Source organism: Barbatula barbatula (genome assembly GCF_947034865.1).
Source record: "Barbatula barbatula genome assembly, chromosome: 22".
Lineage (NCBI taxonomy): Eukaryota > Metazoa > Chordata > Actinopteri > Cypriniformes > Nemacheilidae > Barbatula > Barbatula barbatula.
Genome location: NC_136785.1, coordinates 17,800,687 through 17,823,859, shown reverse-complemented (window position 1 = coordinate 17,823,859; position 23,173 = coordinate 17,800,687). Strand labels below are relative to the sequence as shown.

The 23,173-nt window shown below is 36.9% G+C and overlaps 1 protein-coding gene across 4 annotated transcripts in view; it reads left to right on the top strand.

Annotated features, from left to right (window-relative positions):
- csf1rb (colony stimulating factor 1 receptor, b) overlaps positions 1 to 23,173 on the top strand; it is a 74,581-nt gene that overhangs the window by 9,580 nt on the left and 41,828 nt on the right. For 3 of the 4 annotated variants that reach the window (XR_013788245.1, XR_013788246.1, XM_079486557.1), the window contains exons 6-14: positions 11,937 to 12,099; positions 12,220 to 12,418; positions 13,023 to 13,144; positions 13,221 to 13,329; positions 13,763 to 13,950; positions 14,028 to 14,131; positions 14,219 to 14,339; positions 14,442 to 14,546; positions 19,963 to 20,073. Coding sequence is in view for 2 of the 4 variants with exons in the window: in XM_079486557.1 (XP_079342683.1) it covers positions 11,937 to 12,099; positions 12,220 to 12,418; positions 13,023 to 13,144; positions 13,221 to 13,329; positions 13,763 to 13,950; positions 14,028 to 14,131; positions 14,219 to 14,339; positions 14,442 to 14,546; positions 19,963 to 20,073 (1,222 nt within the window). In the remaining 2 variants the exon portion in view is untranslated. The remainder of the gene's footprint in view (positions 1 to 11,936; positions 12,100 to 12,219; positions 12,419 to 13,022; positions 13,145 to 13,220; positions 13,330 to 13,762; positions 13,951 to 14,027; positions 14,132 to 14,218; positions 14,340 to 14,441; positions 14,547 to 19,962; positions 20,074 to 23,173) is intronic. The other variant, XM_079486558.1, reaches the window with a different exon arrangement.

Genomic DNA, 23,173 nt, shown 5'->3' with positions numbered 1-23,173 from the left:
AAATGCGATGGTTGGTGTGATTTAGAATATCCGCAACTGTTAGCCTACTTGTTAATAGGATTTTATTTGAAGAATAGTACTTAATATGAAAATGTAGTAACTATCAATATAAATTTCTCGACTGTTGTGTATGATGGTTGGTCAATGTAGTGTTTCTCCTGCATCTTCTCCACTGTGATTGGGTAAAATGCAGAGCTACTCATCACTGTCCTCTTTTACATAATGTACAAAGTAAAAAATGATACAGAACAGGGCAAAAGAAAGCATGAAGTATTATGATACATAGTGCATCAAAATGCAGTGTCATCAGTTAGTCTAAAATAACAAAACGTTACGTGCGGTTTTACACACTATTTACAAGTGGTATTGAGCATGTGTATATTTCCTTCGTACTAACTAACATTTTGAAAATACAAACATTTTCATGACTGTGAAAGTACGTCAAAACAACTTTACAACGATTTACACAAAAAAAGATCTGCTCCCGTTTCTTGAATGAGGCCCAATGTGTGGTATGGTGGGTTTCACTCTGCTCAAAGATTTACCCCATTACAATTTGAGGAAATAAAAATACAGAATTTCTTTTAATATCGTAAATTAAAATAATGTTTATGTATTTTTTAGGTGTTATGATGACCATAAAAAAGTTGATTTCACCAATTCCATTAAAAAAAGTGAAACTTGTATATTATATTTATTCATTACACACAGACCGATATATTTCTGACAACTAAGGAAAATGCAAAATTCCATATCTCAGAAAATTAGAATATTACTTGTGTTACAAAGAAAGGATTTTCCGAAATCTTGGCCAACTGAAAAGTATGAACATGAAAAGTATGAGCATGTACAGCACTCAATACTTAGTTGGGGCTCCTGTTGCCTGAATTACTGAAGCAATGCAGCATGGCATGGAGTCGATCTTTTTGAATGGAATTAGTGAAATAATTATGATTTTCTAATTATATGACCAGCACCTAATGTGCTAACATCCAGTGCTTATGTTGCTGGATATCTAGCTAGTGTCCTAGCTTGCCATGTTACAGCGAATAATGTCAGTATTTTACGCAGTCGCAGCTGGTGCGCAACAAGCCATTTGACGTGATAAAAAAACTCTCGTTAAGCAGTGATGCATTTATTATTAACAGGAATAAGCTGCCAGTCTTAACGAAAAAATATTGCAGTATACTTTATTATTTATAATAGTAAAATTCCTAGATGCTTTTAACTTTACCGTAGTATAATACAGAATTTTCTACATTTTTCAATTCTCTATTGTTGTGTATCAAGTGTTCAGGAAACTCTGGAATTGTTATTAAGGACCATCAGAGTGTACATCTGATTAGTTTTTTGGTTGGCCATCCATCTCTTCTGTATGGAAGCCCATTCCGCCCTAACAGGCCCTAAAAAGTTGTGAGATGACATTCTAAATATTATGAGATTAAATTGATCTCATAATTGTGACTTTTTCAAATTATAACTTAATATGCGCATGCGCAGTGCAGGCAAGACACTGCATGCTGGCGACATCCGTTGCTTTAAATGTACCATTATTTACATTTACACATTTGTATTTATACAATTAGGCTGATACAAGCAATCTCGTTCTTTGTTTTGAACTAATCCAAAGCCATTTTTTAAACCTCTAAAAAAATAAAAATACGAAATTACTCAAATACTACTTATTCACAGACCACATTTTATAATTATAATTCCTAGATAAAGTTATGATGAGTAATATGTTTAAAAGCAAAACTATATGCAGCACTTAATAATATATGCAGCATATTCAAAGTAGCCGTCCTTTCCAACATTTTAATCTTGGCATTACCGAGCAGCCTCTTGAAATTTCACTTTATAGGAAGATGTTTAAATAGTATTGGCAGAAATGTAACTCTTATTGGCTGCTTTTATTCTATATTATTTGGTCTACAATTTAGTTGTCTAATAAAATAAATTAGTAGGCAAAAATATAACAGTGGCAACATTAAAGTAATTTCAAACATCAGATTAATATTTTAAAATCGTGAGAAACATTTCAGTCAAGTGTTTTAGATGTTTTAAACGGCAGTCTATTATTGTTCTCCAAAATCATACATCCAAAATATGCATTCAAGAGATAGCTTCACAAGTCTATGGACTGTATGTTTCACAGTAAAAGCTATCACAGAAACACTCTTGAATATAGGGATTTTAATGGCCTCTCTGGGTTTTTAAATGGATACTCTAGACGGCTGAAAAGATCATTCTACCCTTGAAAAGTTCAGGAAAAATTTGTACACACTTGATACACCATGGGCACAATATATTTGAACTTATTTTACCATTAAAATTCAATTCAATTTTATTTATGTAGCGTTTTTTACAATGTGCAGTGTTTCAAAGCAGCTTTACAGGAGAAAATAAGAAAAACACAAAGTTAAAACACAACACAGTACATTGTGTTTATAGAACAAGCTAAATTATTCTAGTAAATAATATCTAAGAAATGCAGTCTCCCAGTGGTTAATTAAGCATATTTTCAGCCAGGCATTCACTTAATGCAAAATATGTATGGCGGGATTATTTGGTCCGATTGTAAACTAAAAATCTAACACTAAAAGTCTTGTATTTTTTAGACTTTTTCAAATTTAGACTTAGTTTACAATCTGACCAAATAATCCCTCCATAAATAGGTGTCTTTAATCTATATTTAAATTGGGCGAGTTTGTGTGACCCTTGAAGTGTCGGGAGGCTATTCCAGAGTTAAGTGGCTACGTAGGAGAAAGCTTGACCCCCCTTTGGTGGATTGTTATTCTAGGTGTTAAGAAAATCTTCGAGAGCACGATAGAAGCTTTAAGACTTCAGAATTTTGATATGTAGGTATTAAAAGAACTTGAAAGTCAATACAAAACTTAATGGGTAGCCAGTGAAGGGTTGATAACATTGGGGTTATGTGAACGTATTTTCTGGACCTGGTTAGAACTCTGGCAGCTGCATTCTGAACTAAATGTAGGTTGTTTATTGACGATGCAGGACAACCACCAAGTAGTGGATTACAGTAGTCAAGTCTTGAGGTCACAAATACACAAATAAGCTTCTCTGCATCTAATATAACGCCTATCTCTTTAACTGTATTTGTTGGAGTAACAGTACAGCCTTCAACTTGCAGGTTATATTCTGAAATATTTGAACCATTGTATTGCCTATCTCTGGATACCGGATAATTGTGAAAGCGATCTAGAAGTATGTTATGGTCAAGTCAAGTCAGCTTTATTTATATAGCGCTTTTTACAATATTCATTGTTACAAAGCAGCTGTACAGGAAAACATTGACTAAGTAAAACAAAAAAGTTTATGGAAGTCAAAACACAGGTCAAATATCAGACACACAATAAATTCCTATCTGCAGTGTTAATTAAATAAGACTATCAAATTCTAGCTGTATGTTATGGCCTACAGTATCGACCGCTGCACTAAGGTAAAGCAGGACTAGGAGTGAGATGTTTCCTTTATCTGATGCTATAAGCAGGTCGTTTGTAATTTTAACTAGCGCAATTTCAGTACTCCGATGCGGTCTAAAGACTGACTGTAATGTTTCATGTAAATTATTTTGTAAGAAAGCATAACGGAGTGGACACTTCTTTTTCTAGTATTTTAAACAGGCAAGGGAGATTTGAAATCTTTGTATAGTTTCCTAGTTCAATGGGGTCTAAGTTTGGTTTCTTGAAAAGACGCTTCATGACGGCCAGTTTAAAGGGTCCTGGGACATGGCCTTATTTGACGAGTTGATAATGTTATAAATGGGCTCAACTGCAACAGGTAGGAAATCTTTTAATAATTTAGTTGGTATGGGGTCTTAAAAGCAAGTCGTAGGTTTAGATGTTGCAATACGTTTAATTAAATCTTGTTGTTTTGGTAAAAAACCCTGTAGACTTTCTTTTGGGGCAATGGTTGGTACTAGAATTCTTAGGACAGACTTGGAGGTTGAGTTTACTATTTGGTCTCTTATGGTTTTCGATTTTCGCTGTAAAAAATAAATCATGAATTCATTACTACCAAGGTGCAGGTGTCAGATCTGGCAAGCTCTTTGCGAAACTATCGTCAGTAGTTGATGTAATGGTTCTACTCTGTCGACAACGAGTTAAACAGCGGATTCTTGCAGTAAGCAGTGTACATGTTATAAAATAGTGATCAGTGACATCTAAATTGGTTAGATTGGCTCCAAGAGATATAATAAAGTCTAGCATATGATTAAATTGATGAGTGGGTCCATTGATTTGTTGTTTTACTCCAAAAGTGTGTAGTAGTTCTGTAAATGCCACTGCTAATGCATAGTTAGCCCCATCTACGTGAATTTTAAAATCTCAGACAATTTGTACTTTATCAACGTTAACCAATAGGGCCGATAAATCTGCAAACTCTCAGTAAATCAGTGTAGGGACAAAGGGGTCTATACACAGTAGTCAATGTAAAAGAAAATGTTTTTTTACTTTTGTTTGGAACAATTATGTTCAACGCAACAATTATGTTCAACGCAAGCACTTCAAATGATTAAAGTTTATGCTCCGTTCTCTGCGTTACAGTAAGAAAGTCTCTAAAGATTGTTGCGACACCACCACCTCGACGTGGCTCATACATATAACAGTAGCTTGGTGGGGTACACTCATTTAGACAGAAATAATCATATAGTTTAAGCCAGGTTTGGGTAAGAAAGTATATAAAAATTGTTGTCTGTGATAATATTAGATCACTAAATTTAAAGGCAGTTATTGTAAATTAAATTAAGTAGACCGAACTTTATGAATAGTTTTGGTTGTTTATTACATTGTCTTCAGGTTTAATCACGATCAGATTGTTTCTCTGACTTTTGCCAAAATTATTATTTTGTAATATTATTCGGGGGACAGATGCGGTCTCTATACATTTGGAAGCAGTAACATTTATAACAGTTGAGTGGGAGGAACACAGACTATGGTTAAAGTTTTGACTTACTGATGGGGTAGGTAGTCAACTGGTGGGTTGCACCTTTGAGATGTTGTCAGACAGGAGATCCGCTCCGATGCTGCTGGGGTGCAGGCCGTTGGAGCGGAAGAGCCTAGGTCGCTCCCAGAACAGATCAAAATTATTAACAAAGTGCAGCTTCTGTTTAATAAACCATGATACAATCATTGCTTAAGCGAAAATAGTCTACTGGACTTTTCATTACCTCGCCGGTAGGTAGGAAGCGGCCCTGATACGATTATCCTCGCTGTGGGTGATGCATTGCGTACCATCTCGATCAGACTACTGAACAGTTGGGTATACATGATATGATAATCACTAATTAATTCCATTACTCTTCTGGAGGAATGAAGCATTATTGCTGTAAGGGTACCAACAAATTTGAGCATGCACAAACCTGTATTTATATATATATATAGTTACAGAAATTAACCAAATACAATTTAAAATACTTTAATAAATTCTAACACAACTACCAGGCAAATAAAGTGAATAAATCTGTTCATTTCAAAATTGTTTTTCAATTTAAAATAAATGTTACATTTACATTTAGCAGACGCTTTTATCCAAAACGACTTCGAGTTCAGGGAGCAATAATACAATAGGTGATACTACAAAGTTACAGGAAGTTGTTGTGAAGAATGAGCGGGAAAGCAATTAACTGCCCTTTTAATGAGCAATACAAGACGCCACTCGTATGCTTGGATCGAGCTTTCTCATATGTAGCACCCAAACTCTGGAATAGCCTTCCCGACACTATTCGAGGATCAGACACACTCGCCCAATTTAAATCTAGATTAAGGACACATCTTTTTAAGCAAAGCATTTACTTAATGCAAAATATGTTAAATAAACGACCGGGAGACATAATTTATTAGATATTATTTTCTAGAATAATTTAACTTGTTATATAAAACAGCATGAAGTGCGTTTTACCTTTGTGTTTTTCACTTTCCATTTTCCCCTGTAAAGCTTATTTGGAACAAAGCACATTGTGAAAAGCACTATAGATGAGATGTAAATCTGGGTGTCGTCAGCATAATAGTGATAGGAGAAGCCGTGTGCCTGTATGATGGGTCCCAAGGATAGAAAAAAGCAGCGGTCCAAGCACCGGATTGGTGAGGGCCCCCAGTGATCATGTGGTGGACAGTGGACAGCAAGCCCCTCCATGACACCTTGAAGGATCAGCCGGAGAGGTGGGATTTGAACCAGTGGCGATGAGTGCCTGAGATTCCTAAAGATGACAGGGTTGACAGCACAATCTGGTGATTGACAGTGTCGAACACTGCAGATAAGTCTAGCAGAATCAGGACCGAGGATTTAGACTACGCCTTGGCTTAACGCAGTGCTTCTGTGACAGATAGCAGTGCAGTTACAGTGGAGTGGTTTGTTTTGAAGCCAGACTAATTCTAATCAGGACCGAGGATTTAGACTACGCCTTGGCTTAACGCAGTGCTTCTGTGACAGATAGCAGTGCAGTTTCAGTGGAGTGGTTTGTTTTGAAGCCAGACTAATTCTAATCCAGTAGTTTACTGTGGGATAGGTAAAAAGACACAAAGTTGAAAACTGCCTTGTGAAGTGTTTTTGCAATCAATGTGAGGAGAGAAACAGGTCTGTTTCTAAAGTAGGGGCGCGATCTGGGCCTGTTTGAATGTGGATGGAAAAGTACTGGTGAGCAGGGAGGTGTTGATGATGTGGGCGAGTGCAGGTGTGAGTGTGCTGGATATGGCCTGGAGGAGATGGGAGGGATTGGGTCAAGGAGACAGGTGGTGGGCTGGCTGGAAGGGGGCAAAGAAGAGTTAAATGTCTTGAAAAGCTGCCCAGTGCTAGGTACATTGATCACCTTGGTGGTAAAGAATGCGGTTTTAGCTGTGGTAACACTGGCAGAAAAAGAGTTGTGACTGGTAGTCCCAAAGGTCAGCAGGAATCTTGGTCTTGCACCATTTCCTTTCAGCGGCTCCGAGTGTACTCTATTGTTCATGGAGGATGTCAGACAACCAAGGGCAGGGGAGGTGCCGCGAGCTAATCTGGAGGACAGGTTATCTTGACAGGATGCAAGTTGAGCATAAAGTGTCAACATCTAGAGATGCAAAGTTGGAGGGAAAAGAGGATGTCACTTCAGCAGAGAGAGACACTACTTCAGTATTTGTTTTTGATTAGCCCGAAGTGACCCAACGGAAGAAAAACGCTTACACCTTAGCACTTAGTCAACAAGTAGATTAAATAAACAAGCCCAACTAACAACAGGCAACAGTCTAGGCAAAAGCTAAAACAAAGTAAAAAAAGTAAATAGAAGACTACTGAAGACTTCTGTTGACTAATCGCCACACATTCGAAAGCCAGAGGGAACTCTCGCGGAGAAACTCCAAATAAGCACGGCAGGCCCACAGAAGACATTTGATTTACACAGGTAGGCCGTGTCGCAATTCCATGAACACAAAACAGACTTGTTAGATCAGACTTGGGAGTTTGAACTTGTGAGGATGGGAGAAAGCTATTGTAATGCTTTAATGAAGACAAAAGCATCTGAATAGGTTCACAAATCAGTTCAAATGATTTGTTCAGTTTGCAGGATGATCTGAATCATCTGAAGCTGCGGATTACTCACTCCCCATAGCACAAAACACGCAGAACACAAAGAGCGGATTTGAAGAAGATATGAATCTATATCTATACAATCAAAACTGCAAATGTGTCATTGTTTGCCATCAATGATAACTGCCGCCAGACACAGCAACAGTTTGAGGAACAGAATGTAGAAAACGTATTAACTGGCGTGTGTACACCGTTTACTGTATGTTTACAAGAGCTTTTCACAACACACACGTGACACAAGTAAAAACATTAATTTCGTCGAAGATCAGTTTGTTTTTCATATAATAAAAGAACACTGCAGATGTTTTAGATCATCTTAGCAAATGCTCAGAGTTTAGTTAAATGCATTGTAAACGCAAAACTCTGCAGGTTCACTTTAGTGTGACATGGTCTATTATTCTAAATAAGTAGTCGTGTAGGCTACATTGATATTAGGACTAGATTGTATTTACAGAAATTATGGTCTCATCTGTGTTTGTCTATTCTATAGTCTCTGTGTGTATATTGCAAAGATATCTGTTTATGATAATAAAATATAAAATAATATTCGCATACATATTCATTTCATGAATTGTAGGCCTATACAGTATAATCATATACAAGTAACATGCTACTTGAGTAGTTTTCTCATTGCATACTTTCACGGAAGTTATTTTTAAAATAGTGACTTCTACTTTTACCAACTTTTTTAACAATTTCTCTTGTTACTTGTACTTTGTCTTTTACTTGAGTAAAGATTTTGGCTACTCAACCCACCTCTGAAGACAGGGACAGGGCTGTCCTCTATCGCCACTCATCTTTGTAATTGTACCACTTGCCATAGCCTACTCGTATCAAAGGGGTGTGGAGCGGGAACTCAGAACACAAAGTATATTTATATGGTGACCATTTGTTGTTGTTCGTGTCTGACCCATTTTCGAGTCTTCCAAATATATTAAACTTTCTTAATGACTTTGGCCAATTGTCTGGTTAGAAGTTAATTATCAAAAGAGTAAACTTATGCCAATTGGCTCGATGGTTCCAGATGTTACTATGATAAATTTACGATATTTGGGTGTCTGGTTTAGGCAGAACTTTAAAGCGCTTTATTAAGCCAACTATAAACCTCTTTTAGTCAGTCTGAAGCAGGATTTTTAAAGATGGGACTCCTTGTATCTTTCCCTAGGTGGGAGGATTAACATCTGAAATTACTGTTTTCCCAAATATATGTCTCCCAATATTTTTCGTAATCTAAATACTCAAATATAAATATAATCTATTTGGAATAAAAACACCCTAGGTTAATGGCCAGTGAATTACAAAGTCCCCGCAGTTTAAGGGGGCTTGCCTTTCCAAACTTTCTATGAGGAAAATGAGGAAGCCAGTTGGGCAGAGATGGGGTTGTGTTGAATTAATTTCTCTATGTCAGAGCTACATTAGTTCAAAATTTGGTGCCAGTTCAGACGTTATTTTAAATGTAACAATCACCTGTTGCACAGAACCACATGTTCACTCCATCTATGACGGATGCAGGATTTAATATATGTAGTAATTATTTTGCCGTCACTGGTCGGCTACCGGTGCTTACGTTCTATGTGCTCTCTGTGTGCTGCTAGCCTGCTACAACTCTGACCCTGCCCCCGGGGTCCAATAGGTCGTTTGCACATGAAGTCAAGGCCCTGAAAGTTACTGCTCAAAAACCTTGACATGAAGCAGCAAAGATCGAGTCCTGATTATACAGATAAAGTGATAAATCTCGCATTAAGCATTTCTCCCCCACAGAAGTCCATTATAATGAAACAGCTTAACGTACTGAAACAACGACCACGTAAAAACTAATTTGAATTAAACCATAATTGTAACAAACATCAGCTACTTTTAAAACAAGTACTTATTCAAGGGATAAGAATAGTGTTGTTAATGTTAAGCTTGGAAAGTTCATTATCCAGAAACCACATACCTTGGGTCAAGCCAGCTTCAAACTGAGAAAATAAAACTTTTGTGTTAGGAAGGGATGGCTCAAACTCACCCGATAACACAACCTGATGAACTCCTCCACATAACTCTGGAGAAAAGTTGATGAAATCCATTTTTAAGTTCTGTCTCTATCACGGGTATGCCCACAGAGCCCAGACACTGGGAAATATACTCCACAAATTATATATATTACATTACTGAAAAACAAGTTTATAATGATGAACACAATGAGAATATATAAAAAGTCCGGGTGATGAGGAAATGGCTGACAACTGCAGTGATTACTGATGAGACACAGGTGCAGGAGCATGGGAAATTAAGTCCATGGGAAAACATGGGGAGAAACAGAGGGAAACCGTGACACTGGCTGCCTTAGAATCTTAAAAATAAAATCGGAAAAAGAAACCGAGGGTCAAATATCAGATAATACTTGGCATGAAGAAATCCAAAAAATATATTTGTTCAGTTTCAGGCACACGATTGTTCAGTTTTATATTTTACATCCACATTTTACATGAAAATATTCTTTACAATAGAATAAAGATGTCATAACCTAAAATGTACAACCTAAAATGGGAAAAGATCAGATGCTCAATGAAGGTTGATTTAGATATTTTTTTACCACCTTGCTACCTTTTCCGACTTTTGTAGTGAAAAACACTACTACAGAATAATTGTTCTAATTATGCATTTATCTTACTTCTTTGTCCTGACTGTTACATGCGATTGGGGGGTTCTTTAATTTTCTGAATTTGGTGGGGTGCTCTGTATTGTTTTGAATATCTTTCTTTTCAATAAATGAATAAAAATAAACATTGAGGAAAAAAAGAAATACTGAAGTTTCTCCCATAACTCCACCCCAAACTATAACTGCTGCAAAGCAAACTGTAATAAAAGTACGAATAAGATCAAACAGAATACATATTAGCCACCTCGTAAAATAGTGACAAAATTGCTGCAATATAATGTTGGGGCCAAATTGTTGCTGCCAAATGTTTGAGAACTATGATGAAGTACGTTTATGCAGGATGAACCAGCAGGACTACAAAGACCACACACTGTTCGCAAATGCAATTCCCTGAAGGGCCAAAGCACTGCACAGTTTTACTCCAACCCTGATTAAAGACACATGATACAACTAATCAATGTATTCAGGATTATCAGAAACTTCTAAGCAGGGGGGTTGGATCGGCCCTCCAGGAATTGAGTTTGACACCACTAAAAGGCTTTTTTAACTTTAACCTGCAAAGATGCCTACACATACTGTACTTTTACCAGTCAAAATGCCTACATGAAAAAACAAGTCTGACGTTTAAATGCATGTTTAAATTATATTGCATCGTATGTCCTTATAAAATAAAATAATAATGTGGTCATTTAAATATATTACAATTCACATTTATATTTAGTCATTTAGCAGACGCTTTTATCCAAAGTGAGTAAAAAATGAGGTAAAAAATGGATGCAATTGGAACAACATCGGGACAACAAATGCATAAGTGCAATAAGAAAGCTGGTCTCTTGTAGCCTACCACAGTATACAGAGCTAAGTTTTTTTTAAGGAGTAGAAAAGAGATAAAAGTCAGAACTGATCAGTCAGGTGCTGACAGAAGAGATTAATTTGTATAAATAAACCAAAATGAATCCCTGTACAATGCCCATGCTTTGTCCGATGGGTCATTCTGGAAGATTACAAGGAAGCATGCAGCTGTGTATAAACTAGAGTAATGACTAAAGACACTATATAAGGGCTGACATTTACCCTCAGACTTTCATAGAAATGCATTGGCTCCATGGAAACCTAAGTATCATGAGCTTAGCAATTAAAACTGCATGCTTCTTCATAACGTCTTTCAGAGGAAACAGGCCTTCCATAGTTGACTTGGGATTTAAATTACATTTCCATAACCATAAAACCAGTATGGAAGGCATTAAAACACTTCCAATATTGTTGTAGTTCACCTCAAAATATAAATGTTGTCATTTTTCCTACTATATGCACTTGGGAAAGGACACATTTTGAGGGTTGCATTTGAATAAGCCTTCAAATTGAGATGGGTTTACAAGCCTTTGGTCGTGCCACTGTGACACATTCAGTCTTGAAATGTTACCTTTGGAAGATGCAGCCTATAAATTGAGTAGAAGTGCTTATGCAGGAAGCTGGTTTGTTGCCTTCTATATCTTGTGAATGCACATAGAGAGAAATGTGGTAGATCCATACAATTATGAGTTTAAGTTTCGAGGCAATTGTGAGTAAATTTACGACAAATGTTTTATTTTTTGGGTAAAATATCCACCATCTCCTCCCCGCACACAAACGGATATAATCCAGATTGTTCAATTCAGAAGTACATTTCTTATTGTTTTGTTAAAGATTTTCTCATCAAGATTCTCCTATTTAGATATTTAAACAGGAAATAAGGATTCAAGATGGCTGTGAACAAATTTGCATCGCTAGTTTTTTGACCATTCCTCAAGTTAACATGTCGGACACTGGGAATTTAACCTGCACTGGCCAGAATGAAGCAGGAAAAAACAGTGTCACAACATTTCTCAAAGTTGTTGGTAGGTTTCTAAATAATGTAGAGTGAAGTACCGTTACACAGAAACAAAGCATTATTTGTCATAATTGTATGTAAACATCTGTAAAAAATGCACTTACGTGGTAATCCTGATGTCTTTCAGATAAACCATACATTAAACTTGTACCTATCCTGGCTGTTGAATACAAGGAGAATGAAACATCTATTGAAGTGATCATGGGGGAGAAGCTTGAGATTAGTGTGCAAATTGAAGCATATCCAGAAATCGAATGGACATGTTGGAAACCCCCTAAACCTAGGAACACATCGAATCATGAGGAACACTTTCACAGGATTCATAAGTTAATCAGCCTCTGTTTTCTGTTTTTTTGTGTGTTTGGAATTATATGGTCACCATCTGTCTGATAACGAATGAGATCCAGCTTTGGTTACCTCTGGAAAATTAAAGATATGCTAAGATTAGAATAGCATTCCATAATGTACTATTTGATGTAACAAGTACATCAGCTTTAATGGGAAGTATTGCTGGTTCTGGTGATTTTACTAGTACAGCCTAACAAGTCTGTAAGGTATTTTTAGTTTGGAGTAGTAGAATCATGTGTAGGCAATGCTAAATAGATGCGTTTTTAATCTAGATAAAAACATTAAAACTGCTGTCTTCATACCCTCACCTGACTAATGATGCTCTTCTCCATTCCTATTCAAGATGGAGATTGGTTATCTAGCTCATTTGTAATATGTCTTATTATGTAGCTTCAATATACAGTAACTATCCACTTTTGGATAGGTACACTGTAACAGTTTTTTTCTAGTGTAGTTTGACTGTAACTAATATGGCACTTGTAGCTAGTCAAACTAAAGTTCAACTTAAAAAATAAATTAAACAACTAATCAAAACAGTTCTATTTTTATTAGGTGACTCTGACCTTTTTTTAAATTTCACAGAAACCACTACATATCCACTATCCTGCTTAAAAGAGTTGGAGCACAAGATTATGGTCACTACATCTTCACATCCAGGAGTGCCAGTGTCAATGCTTCAATTACTTTTACAGTTCATGTGTACCGTAAGCCCATCTACATTATAGAAAATGCAATACTAATAATTAATCAAATAAATCATTGTTTGCTTCTCTCAAACAGAGAAACCCAAGGCTGTGATTAAGTGGGAAAACGGAAATGCATCTTGTGTTGCAATAGGTTATCCTGTACCCAGAATTCAATGGCTCCAGTGTCAAGGCCCCAGTACCACGTATGTGCTTATTATGGAAATTAGATCACAGATATGTGACCCTGGACCACAAAACCACTCATAAGGGTCATTTTCCAGAAATTTAGATAAATGTTTTTTCTTATTGATTCATAGTTTATTAGGATAGGACAATATTTGGCTGAGGCACTACTATTTGAAAATCTGGAATCTGAGGGTGCAAAAAAATCTAAATATTGAGAAAATTTTAAGTTGTCTAACGGAAGCACTGTAGCATGCTGTTGTTAAGAAGAAACAAGTTTGTTTTAACACTCTCTATTGGCATACTACTGTTATGACGTTGTGGAAAGTAGATGAACCCGAAAGCAGAAATAAGCAACGATTGTTGGTCCAGGTTAGCATATTTAAAAATATATATTTACAATAAATAAATGAGCAAGTTCCCTTTTTCGATTCTGAAATTATGGGGTGACAGGTGTAGTTACAACCATACATCGCCTCTGGTGTTACCGGCCACCCAGTTCACTTTGGACCGCAAAAAAGAATTTGACCTGGTGCAGGTGGAAAGTGTCTTGCCAATAAATAATGTAAATAGCAAGTTAACCATTGAGTGTGTTGCTACAAACATTGCTGGAGAGGATCGTTATAGCCTCACACTGAGAAGTAAGAACTGAACTTAAAATTGCAAATACATTATCAATTTACTAAATTTGTTTTAAAATACATAGTTTTGCCTACAGATGTTCCTGGCACTATATCAATCTGGCCAACTTTGTTGATCCCTGTTGTTGGAGCTTTCTGTGTGGGGGCGCTATTGTTGTTGTCCATCTATAAGTACAAAGAGGTATCTATTTTTACTTTTACTTTGAATGTACTTATACTCAAAAATAAAATAACATTTAATGACCGTTTTAATGTTTTCTTGGCGCAGAAGTATGAAATACAATGGAAAATAATTCAGGTTAATAAGGGAAACAGTTCCAAGTATATTGACCCCAACCAGCTTCCATATGACAAAAAACTGGAGTTTCCTCGAACTAAGCTGAAACTTGGTACGGTACACTTACTACTCACTCCTACTGTTTTACACATTCATAGTTTTGCTGTTGTTTAAGAAAACACTGCACTAAGACAGAACATTACTTTGCTTGCAGGAAACATTTTAGGAGCTGGAGCCTTTGGGAAGGTGGTGCAAGCAACTGCTTATGGGCTTGTGAAAGATGAAAACGTAACAGAGGTGGCAGTAAAAATGCTCAAACGTAAGTTAAAATACCTATTACGACAAATCTAATTACTAATCTAATAAACTATTTCTTTTTAAACACATTTAATATAGATGTATTGTAAAAACAAAAATCCAAATTGCACACATTGAAATGTAATTATTTTTCCAATATCTGGTCTCTGTACAGATTATGGTTAGGAAGTACAATTACATTTACACTAAATCATTTAGCAGACGCTTTTATCCAAAGCGACTTACAGAGAGTTCAGGGAGCAATAAAGCGATATGTCATACAGAAACAATAATACAATAGGTGCTAATACCAAGTAACTAGTTTCAACAAAAGCTAGAACAATACCTGTTGAGAGAAAGAGAGGGATTTTTTCCCCTCATTTGTCTGTCAAATTTAAAATAAAGGGGTCCATAATTCTAACCCACCAAACCAATATGAGTTTTATGCCATTGTGTTATACACATAGCTTAGCATACCAAATTCAACCATCATAGTAAATAATATCTTTAAAAAGAAAACAAAAATAAGAGTGACATTTCCTGTTGTTGGTGACATTAAGAAAGAAAAATGAGGGGTACTAGATCTATGATCGGAAAATGTGGTACACTTTTAAACAATTTGATTCTCTTGTAGCAATTTAATAATTAGTTTCATAGGTATTAATGGTGATGATAGGGCAAAAGTAACATACAAAACACATAGTAAACGAGGTCAGGGTTGGTCAAAAACAGGCAAAGCATTAATTTGAGTCCTTAGAGAAGTGATTTGTTATTACTATTAAGTAAGATTTATTATTACTTTTTAAACTCCTAATGCACTGATATGAAAGCGAAATTCAGAAAAGGTAACGTTGTTGGTTCTGTAGCGCCACCTGGTCACTAAATGTATTTTGTTGTTGGAGCATTTTGACTGATGTGCAATTAGGCAACTCCATAGTGCCCCCTAATATTCATGAATCCGTAACAAATTTTGGAATGGAGATTTTTCACACCAAGCGAATAAATCCGCACAACAGGAAGTCGGCCATATTGAAATATTTGATTTATTTTGCTATTTTTTACAAACTCATACTTAGACATTGCATCCGGTTCCACTGAACATTTTTTGGAAGAAACTTTAGACATGTGACGTTAATTATAAAACGATCAGTGAATAGATAAAATGATGGCGTAAAGGCAAGCAATACATTTTCATGAGATGTATTTATTGTTGTAGCTGTTTAAAAATAATTAGATTTTCATGAGCTTTGTATGGACACTCTACCCTTCAAGATACAAATTGTATCCGTTCGCTTGACATAGCTCTGCCCAAAAGAAAGTAATTTTGAAATATTAGATTTTTAGAAAATTTGTTGAAAGAAACTACAGACATATGTGATTTTAAATTCCAAAAGAATAGTAAATATTTAAAATAATGACATTGATTTGCATTAGTTTAACCGTCTTCAAGATTATATTTTTCTTATTGTTGTAGTTGCCTCCAAATTAATCTGATTTTTACAAGTATTGGTGCTGACACTCTCTCCATCCAGATAAACATTTTATACATTCATTTAATTTAGCTCTGCCCAACAGAAAGTCGGGCATTCCTAAATATTTGCATTTTTATCTATTTTTTAAATCTTTTTCATACTCTTCCTAGAATTGTTCTAAAGAAACTATGGACATGTGATGTTAAATTGCGAGGGTTTACGTGGAAAAGTGAGGTCAATGCATACCCTCTATAATTAATGTTACAATTAAGAAAAAATATTTCAGGTTTTCATTCATAAAATGTTGGCATTAAAGAATATAAAAAATAGACTGGCTTTATTTATTAAAAGAATAAATGTGAAATTATTAGAATCTACAAGTATATTTTAAAACATTAATGACATGTGCAATTAATCATCATTAACGACTTATTTCTTAATCTATTGACAGCACTTTAGTTCATTAACACATTCCCCATATAAATTAAAGTTCGAAGAGGTCCAGTCTTTAAATTTTCTTCCAGATGAAGGTCCGGAAATATGTTTATTGAAAATAATTATTTAATCGATTTAGTCCAGTTGATATATTGTATAAAATATATGATCTTTATCAGGCCATTTATTTTATATTTTGATATCCACAGTATGTATGTGTTGTAGGCTCTGTAGATTTAGGGGAATGCCCTCTAAATAGAAGTCTGATCATTAATATTTGTAAATATAAACATACAAACAGCAAATGTAACAATTAAAATGCTCTCATTATAAACAGAAAAAGTTCTTACTAAATAAGCATTTTCATGCCATTAAAAAAAGTACTTCAATCTTAACGTAATTTCCCAATTAGAACGATGTTCATCATAAAATGTTACCCTGCTTGTGAAAACCCAGCAAACTTATTTTTACTGTTTTTTACATACAATCATCCAACAGAAATCCAACAGAATATTCTGTGAAAATATAACAACAATATATTCAATTTTGACTGAATAATGCCATTTAAAAGATTGAAATCTAATTGGAATTAATGCTTGAAATTATTCTTTGATTATCTAATGATTAATTAGATTTTGAGACTCTAGCCTGGGTTTTTACATGGTCACAAACGTTTACATGCTGATCATAATGGTAATGCTAAATATAGATCAAAACGTTTACAAAATAGCACAAATCAGAGGCCTATTGCACAAAACTAGGATAAGGGATTAAGCCGGGATATCTTGGTTATCCTGGCTCAATTTATCCATGATCCGGTTGCACTAAAGATGGATAGGTGGCAGCAGGATATGTTATGGTATAAATTACCATGGAGATTTATTCTGTGGAGCTAGCCTGCTCCAGACCAGGCTAAATTCCAGGATCTATTTAATCTCATCCCTTATGTAAGTCAGCAGTCACCACAAACGGAAACCAATAGTTATTCCACTGCCCACTATACATTATCACATATAACTAGACCCACTGTCATTATTTAAACGTTTCTGATCATTAATTTCAATCATTTTGGAAAAATGATGAATTTTAGATAATTTTGCTATCATTAGATAATTAACAGTTTCCCATAGACCGTAAGGCTATATATGAAATGATAGAATATTAGGGCCACAGAGGAAAAAAAAAGAAAATTCACAGACTTGAGAATGAAGTTATAATATTGTAACCCATTGTTTTAGAGGACAGTTGTTAAAATGACAGCTGCGGGGTATTTACATTTAGTAATTTAGCAGACTTTTTTATCCAAAGCGACTTACAGATGAGGAAACATTGGAAGCAATTATGACAACATAGGCAACAAAATACATAAGTGCATCAAACTAGTCCATTAAAGCCTAGCACAGTATACAAAGCTAAGAATAGTGAGGTTAGTAAGGTTTTTTTTTTTTTTTAAAGAAGGAAAGGGAAGAGAATTAGGATAAATCAATCAGCAACGTGTTGACGGAAGAGATGCGTTTTTATGCGTTTTTTTAAATATGGCAACCGAGTCTGCTGATCTTGTAGCAGCAGGTAGATCATTCCACCAATGTGGAACAGATCCAGAGAAGGTACGGGAGAGTGACTTTTTTCCTTTTTGGGATGGTACCACTAGTCGTTGTTCCTTTGCAGACCGCAGTGATCTGGCAGGAACATAGATCTGCATTAGCGAGTGGAGATACGATGGTGCAGTCCCTACTGCCGGTGGTCTTGTAGGCCAGGAGCATAGCTTTGAACTTTATGTGGGCGGCAACAGGGAGCCATTGTAAAATGACAAGTAGAGTTGTGCATAGCAGTGATAGAAGCCATGCTTCTGAATGACCGAACCGAGGGATGTCATGTAAATGGAGAAGAGTAGCGGTCCAAGCACTGAGCCCTGTGGCAGCCCCGTGTTGAGCTGTTGGGACGCGGAGACCTAATCTCTCCACGATACTCTGAATGACCTACCCGAGATGTAGGACTCAAACCATTGCAGCGCCATTCCAGAGACACCCATTGCACTGAGAGAAGCCAGGAGGATGTGATGATTGACAGTGTCAAAGGCAGCAGACAGATCCAGTAGGATGAGCACAGATGACATGGATAATGCTTTTGCCAGTCTCAGGGCTTCGATGACTGAGAGCAGTGCAGTCTCTGTGGAATGACCGGTCTTGAAACCAGACTGATTGCTGTCCAGGAGGTTGTTTTGCAGGAGAAAGGAGGAGAGCTGGTTGAACACAACTCGCTCCAGGGCTTTGGCAATGAAGGGAAGAAGGGAGACAGGCCTGTAGTTTTCTAGCAGTGTAGGGTCGAGGGTGGATTTCTTTAGAAGCGGTGTGATGCGGGCCTCTTTGAACGCTGTGGGAAATGTCCCAATGGTGAGCGAAGAGTTGATGATGTGGGTCAGAGCAGGCACAACCGTTGGAGAGATGGCCTGGAGGAGATGGGTGGGGATGGGATCCAGTGGGCAGGTGGTAGGGTGGTTGGAACAATTTTGTGGAATTGTTCTTCAGTATGGTTTTACAAACATGGAAATACTTAATATTTTGGCACATCAGCATCACATTGTCATAAGTATCAGGACTGTAAAAAGAATATGCATCTTTTCCGCAGAAAGAATCAGCCTCATACATTTATGACTTTTTCCTTCTTCCTCGGTGTGGCCATAATACTCCGTCGAATAAAATACACATTCCATATAATTTTAAAAACAAAGTGTAACATTATGTTCCTTTATTGAATAAGGATAAAACCAAGCAGGTAAACCATCAGCTCCTTTCGAAACCGAAGTCACACATTGACACTACAAGATGGAAAGCACAGAATCAAAGCGTATTATACAACAAAAGGATAAATACACATTCAAAGGTCTGTATATAACACTGAGGTCTGCACACTGAAATAAATGCAGGACAAATCCATACACATCAACTGAACAGACAAATGAATGGATGCAGTAGCCTCCCTGTAAGCTTGTATTACACACAGTATACAGCCTACACATCATAAGAGGCCAAATCAATAAAAACTTTTTTTTTTACAAAACCCCAAATTCCTCTGCCACCGCAGGACATATTTAACCAAAATTTAAAGCACACATTCTAAATAAAATAATTCAACGCATATTGGTCTCTTTGTGCAACAGGCCCCTGATTGAAAGGTTGGAGACATATAGCAAACAGTAAAGAGACTGACACATGGCTCAATCTAACAACCAAAATAGTCAAATGTTTTAAATGATTTATTGGGCTATGTCAAGCTTTCATGTAGCTCAGTGGTAAGAGCATTGCGTTAACAAAGTAAGGTTGTGGGTTTGATCCCAGGGGATTGCAGATACCTATGTAAAATGTATAGGATAATGCTATGTAAGTCGCTTTGGATAAAAGCGTCTTCCAAATGCCTAATTGTAAATGTAATGTCTTGCAGTCCAGATGGAACGAAGCAAAGGTCCCGATCCGGCCGCGGTCCGCCAATTGACTGACATACATTAAACATGTTCTTTTCTCAATTTAACAGAAAGTGCATGCATTGAGGAAAAAGAAGCACTGATGTCTGAACTAAAAATATTAAGTTATATTGGACCACATGACAACATAGTTAATCTTCTGGGGGCATGTACTCAAGAAGGTAAGTCAAAGATTTTGCCAAAAATGATGTCCAGCTTTAGACAATTGGCATATTTGCTCAGGTCTGGCACCAAGGGGTGAAAAGGGGGCCATAGTCCCCCATAAAGAACCCCCCCACAGTTTTCTTGAGACCAAGCCGTCGACCCATCACTGAGATTAAAAATATTCCAAAAGAGATTAAAAATATTCCAGTAATTTGAGTCATACAAATCAGTCCAAAACATCATTCAAAACTGTGAAAGGTCTACTGTGCACACTCATAATGACAACAAAACTTTGCGCTTTGTAAAATACAGAAAATAAACAGAATGCGTTTATCTCTGAAACGCATCACTAAAATGAACTGAAACTCAGTGAATACTTGCCACACGGACAAAAGAGATATCTCTTTAGAAATCTTTAAGTTTCTGCTCTTGTCTTTGGAATGTTCCCTGTTCTGACTGGACATCCCAATCATCATCTGGATTGACTCAATCTTGGACTATATCTTCCATGCTGGAGTTGTAGACCCGGATGGTATCCCTGACGTTCAGTTTTATTCATAAAGTCTGATTTATCTTCGCAGTTCAGAGCTGGTCGTCTTTTCCCATGATTATGTTAGTGACAGCGACATTGACATCAATGAAGGAAACGCCACCTTGGGCACTGAATTCCACGGCGCCTTCATGTAGCTTGTTTTTCATTTGCACGTTGCAGCCATCCATCTGTCGTACGTTACACTTAACGTACACTTATTAATAAAGAATACAACATGGTGTCAGAATCAACTGCATGTATAAATTAAAGACACACGCTTCAACAGAAATGAAAGACTAAAGAACACGGCTAAACAACATGCAAATGCTGCAGCCGCCACCACTGTTCACTCTGAAGAGGAACATCGCGTAAAACTGAAGCAAATAGGAGCAAAGATTCAATTTATATCTCACTGCCTTTGCTCTAGCGGTTAAAGTTGAGTGGAAAAAGATCACTGTGGTGTTACATTGTATAGGAAAAGAGGCCCTAGAAATTTATAACTCGCTCGAAATTGAGTATGAGGATCCACAAAACAAACAGTTATCAGAGGTTCTAAAGAATACTGTTTTTGAATGCCATCAGTTCTGGGCTCACACATTCTCTGAACATGCTGACATTGACAAGTTTGTAAAAGAGTTGAGATTCAAAGCTTGCACGTGCCAATTCAATGAGATGGAAGAACTCATAATAGGGACATGATAAGCACTGTGTGAACGTCTGCTGTCAATCTAGCACTGGCCAAAAAAACATTTATATAACCAAAGTGGTCACAAAAGCACAGGCGACTACAATGGCAGTGTCATCAGAAACACTGGATGTGAATGCCATTGCAAAGAATTTATCAAAATAAATAAAGTTGCAGTAAAACAAATTAAATAATTAACACGAGGAGATGCTGTAACGAAACACCAGAAGGCTGAGGATCCATTTGCACACTTTAATCTTCACAATCGTTGTCGTACAGGCAGGGTCAATATCCAGCAAACACATATATAAGGGTAAGGCAATCTCGTCGTCACAAAACAGGCAGATGATCAGGGCAGGCAGCAAACAATCGCAAGGTAAGTAAACTCTCCAAAATATACACGGGATAAACAGACAGGAATACCGCTCAGAATTTGTGCCAGGGCAAAACAAGACTTCGCAGTGAATGTGAATCAGTGAGAGGTTTAAGTAGGCAGTCCAATGAGGTTCCGGTATGTGGGTCTATGTGAAGTGGAGTCCGGGTAAGTGTTAATACTCTGGAGATGTCTCCCTCTGGTGGCGATCGAGGAGCGAAGCAGGAGCTTCACTCGTGACAGATGCAGGCGCATACACATATCACACATGATGTAGATGCAGAGCTGAAAGACGAACACTTCTTTTACAGGGACTGTACAACAAGCAAACAAGTCTTATATAGGCTGGCACTAGAGATGCGCGGATGAGCTAAAATGTCACCCGTATCCGCTGCTTCAAATCAATTATCCACCCGCCATCCGCCCGCACATATAATTTTATGATATAGATATCCGCACCCGACCCGCAACCGATCGTCACTTTAATTCATCTAATTATTTTCTTTAAGCATGATGTTATCAGATTCAGTGATGTTAGAACTAGTCTGACAATATCCGATATTAAAATGATACGCTAATCGTAAAATGCTATTAAATGAACATTTATTTGTATAACAAAAAGTTTGGCTTCGGCCACACAAACACAGCTCAAATAATTTGAAATATTATACTGGAACATTCCTAAAACAGATATTCAAAGTAACAATAAAGAATTTTTTTCTTTCCAGAAAACAGAATAAGTCCGATAACAAAATGGTGCCAATTCAGCATTAGCTGCTTGGCCTTTTCTTTTGCACTGTGCAAACACAGAGCATCTACTGTGCCTGGATTCATCACTAGCTGGCACACAAACCTGTTTGTAGTACAGTCGTCGAGATCAAGATTAAGACAGGGGCTGGAGCGAATGTCCTACCAAAGAAAATCATTGATCAGCTGCAAACTCCTGTGAATATGGAAAAGAAAGACAGTGCTTGTAGCGTATGTTGGCACTCACATCATCCTAGAAGGTGTTGACAGGCTACAAGTGCAACTTAAAAATAAAACAACTGAAATAATTTTTTGTGACCACTGCATCAGACACGGCCCCACATAGTAGACAGGCATGTGTTCAGTTGGACCTCATAAGAAAAGTAGAGACCCTCATAACATCACTACCTGCGGCAAAGACTGAGCTATTAGAAGCTATGCTTCTGTGTTTCAGGGGAATCAGCTTTCAGGGCAATGTGCTTTCGGGCAAGCTGTTAGAGTGTTAGGCCTGGGGGTTAGAGTGTTGGGCTTGTGATCAGAAGGTTGCCAGTTCAAATCTCAGTGCCAGCAGGTCATGACTAAAGTGCCCTTGAGCAAGGCACCTTACCCCTGATTGCTCTGCAGTAATGTGCCACTGTATATAACTACTTCGTTTTGGATAAAAGCGTCTGCCAAATGAATAAATGTAAATGTAATGTCAAGTTAAAGACCAGCTCCAACACATTGTCAACAAGGTCACTTATTTAGGCCACGTAATCGCAGCCAAAGGAGTGAAACCAG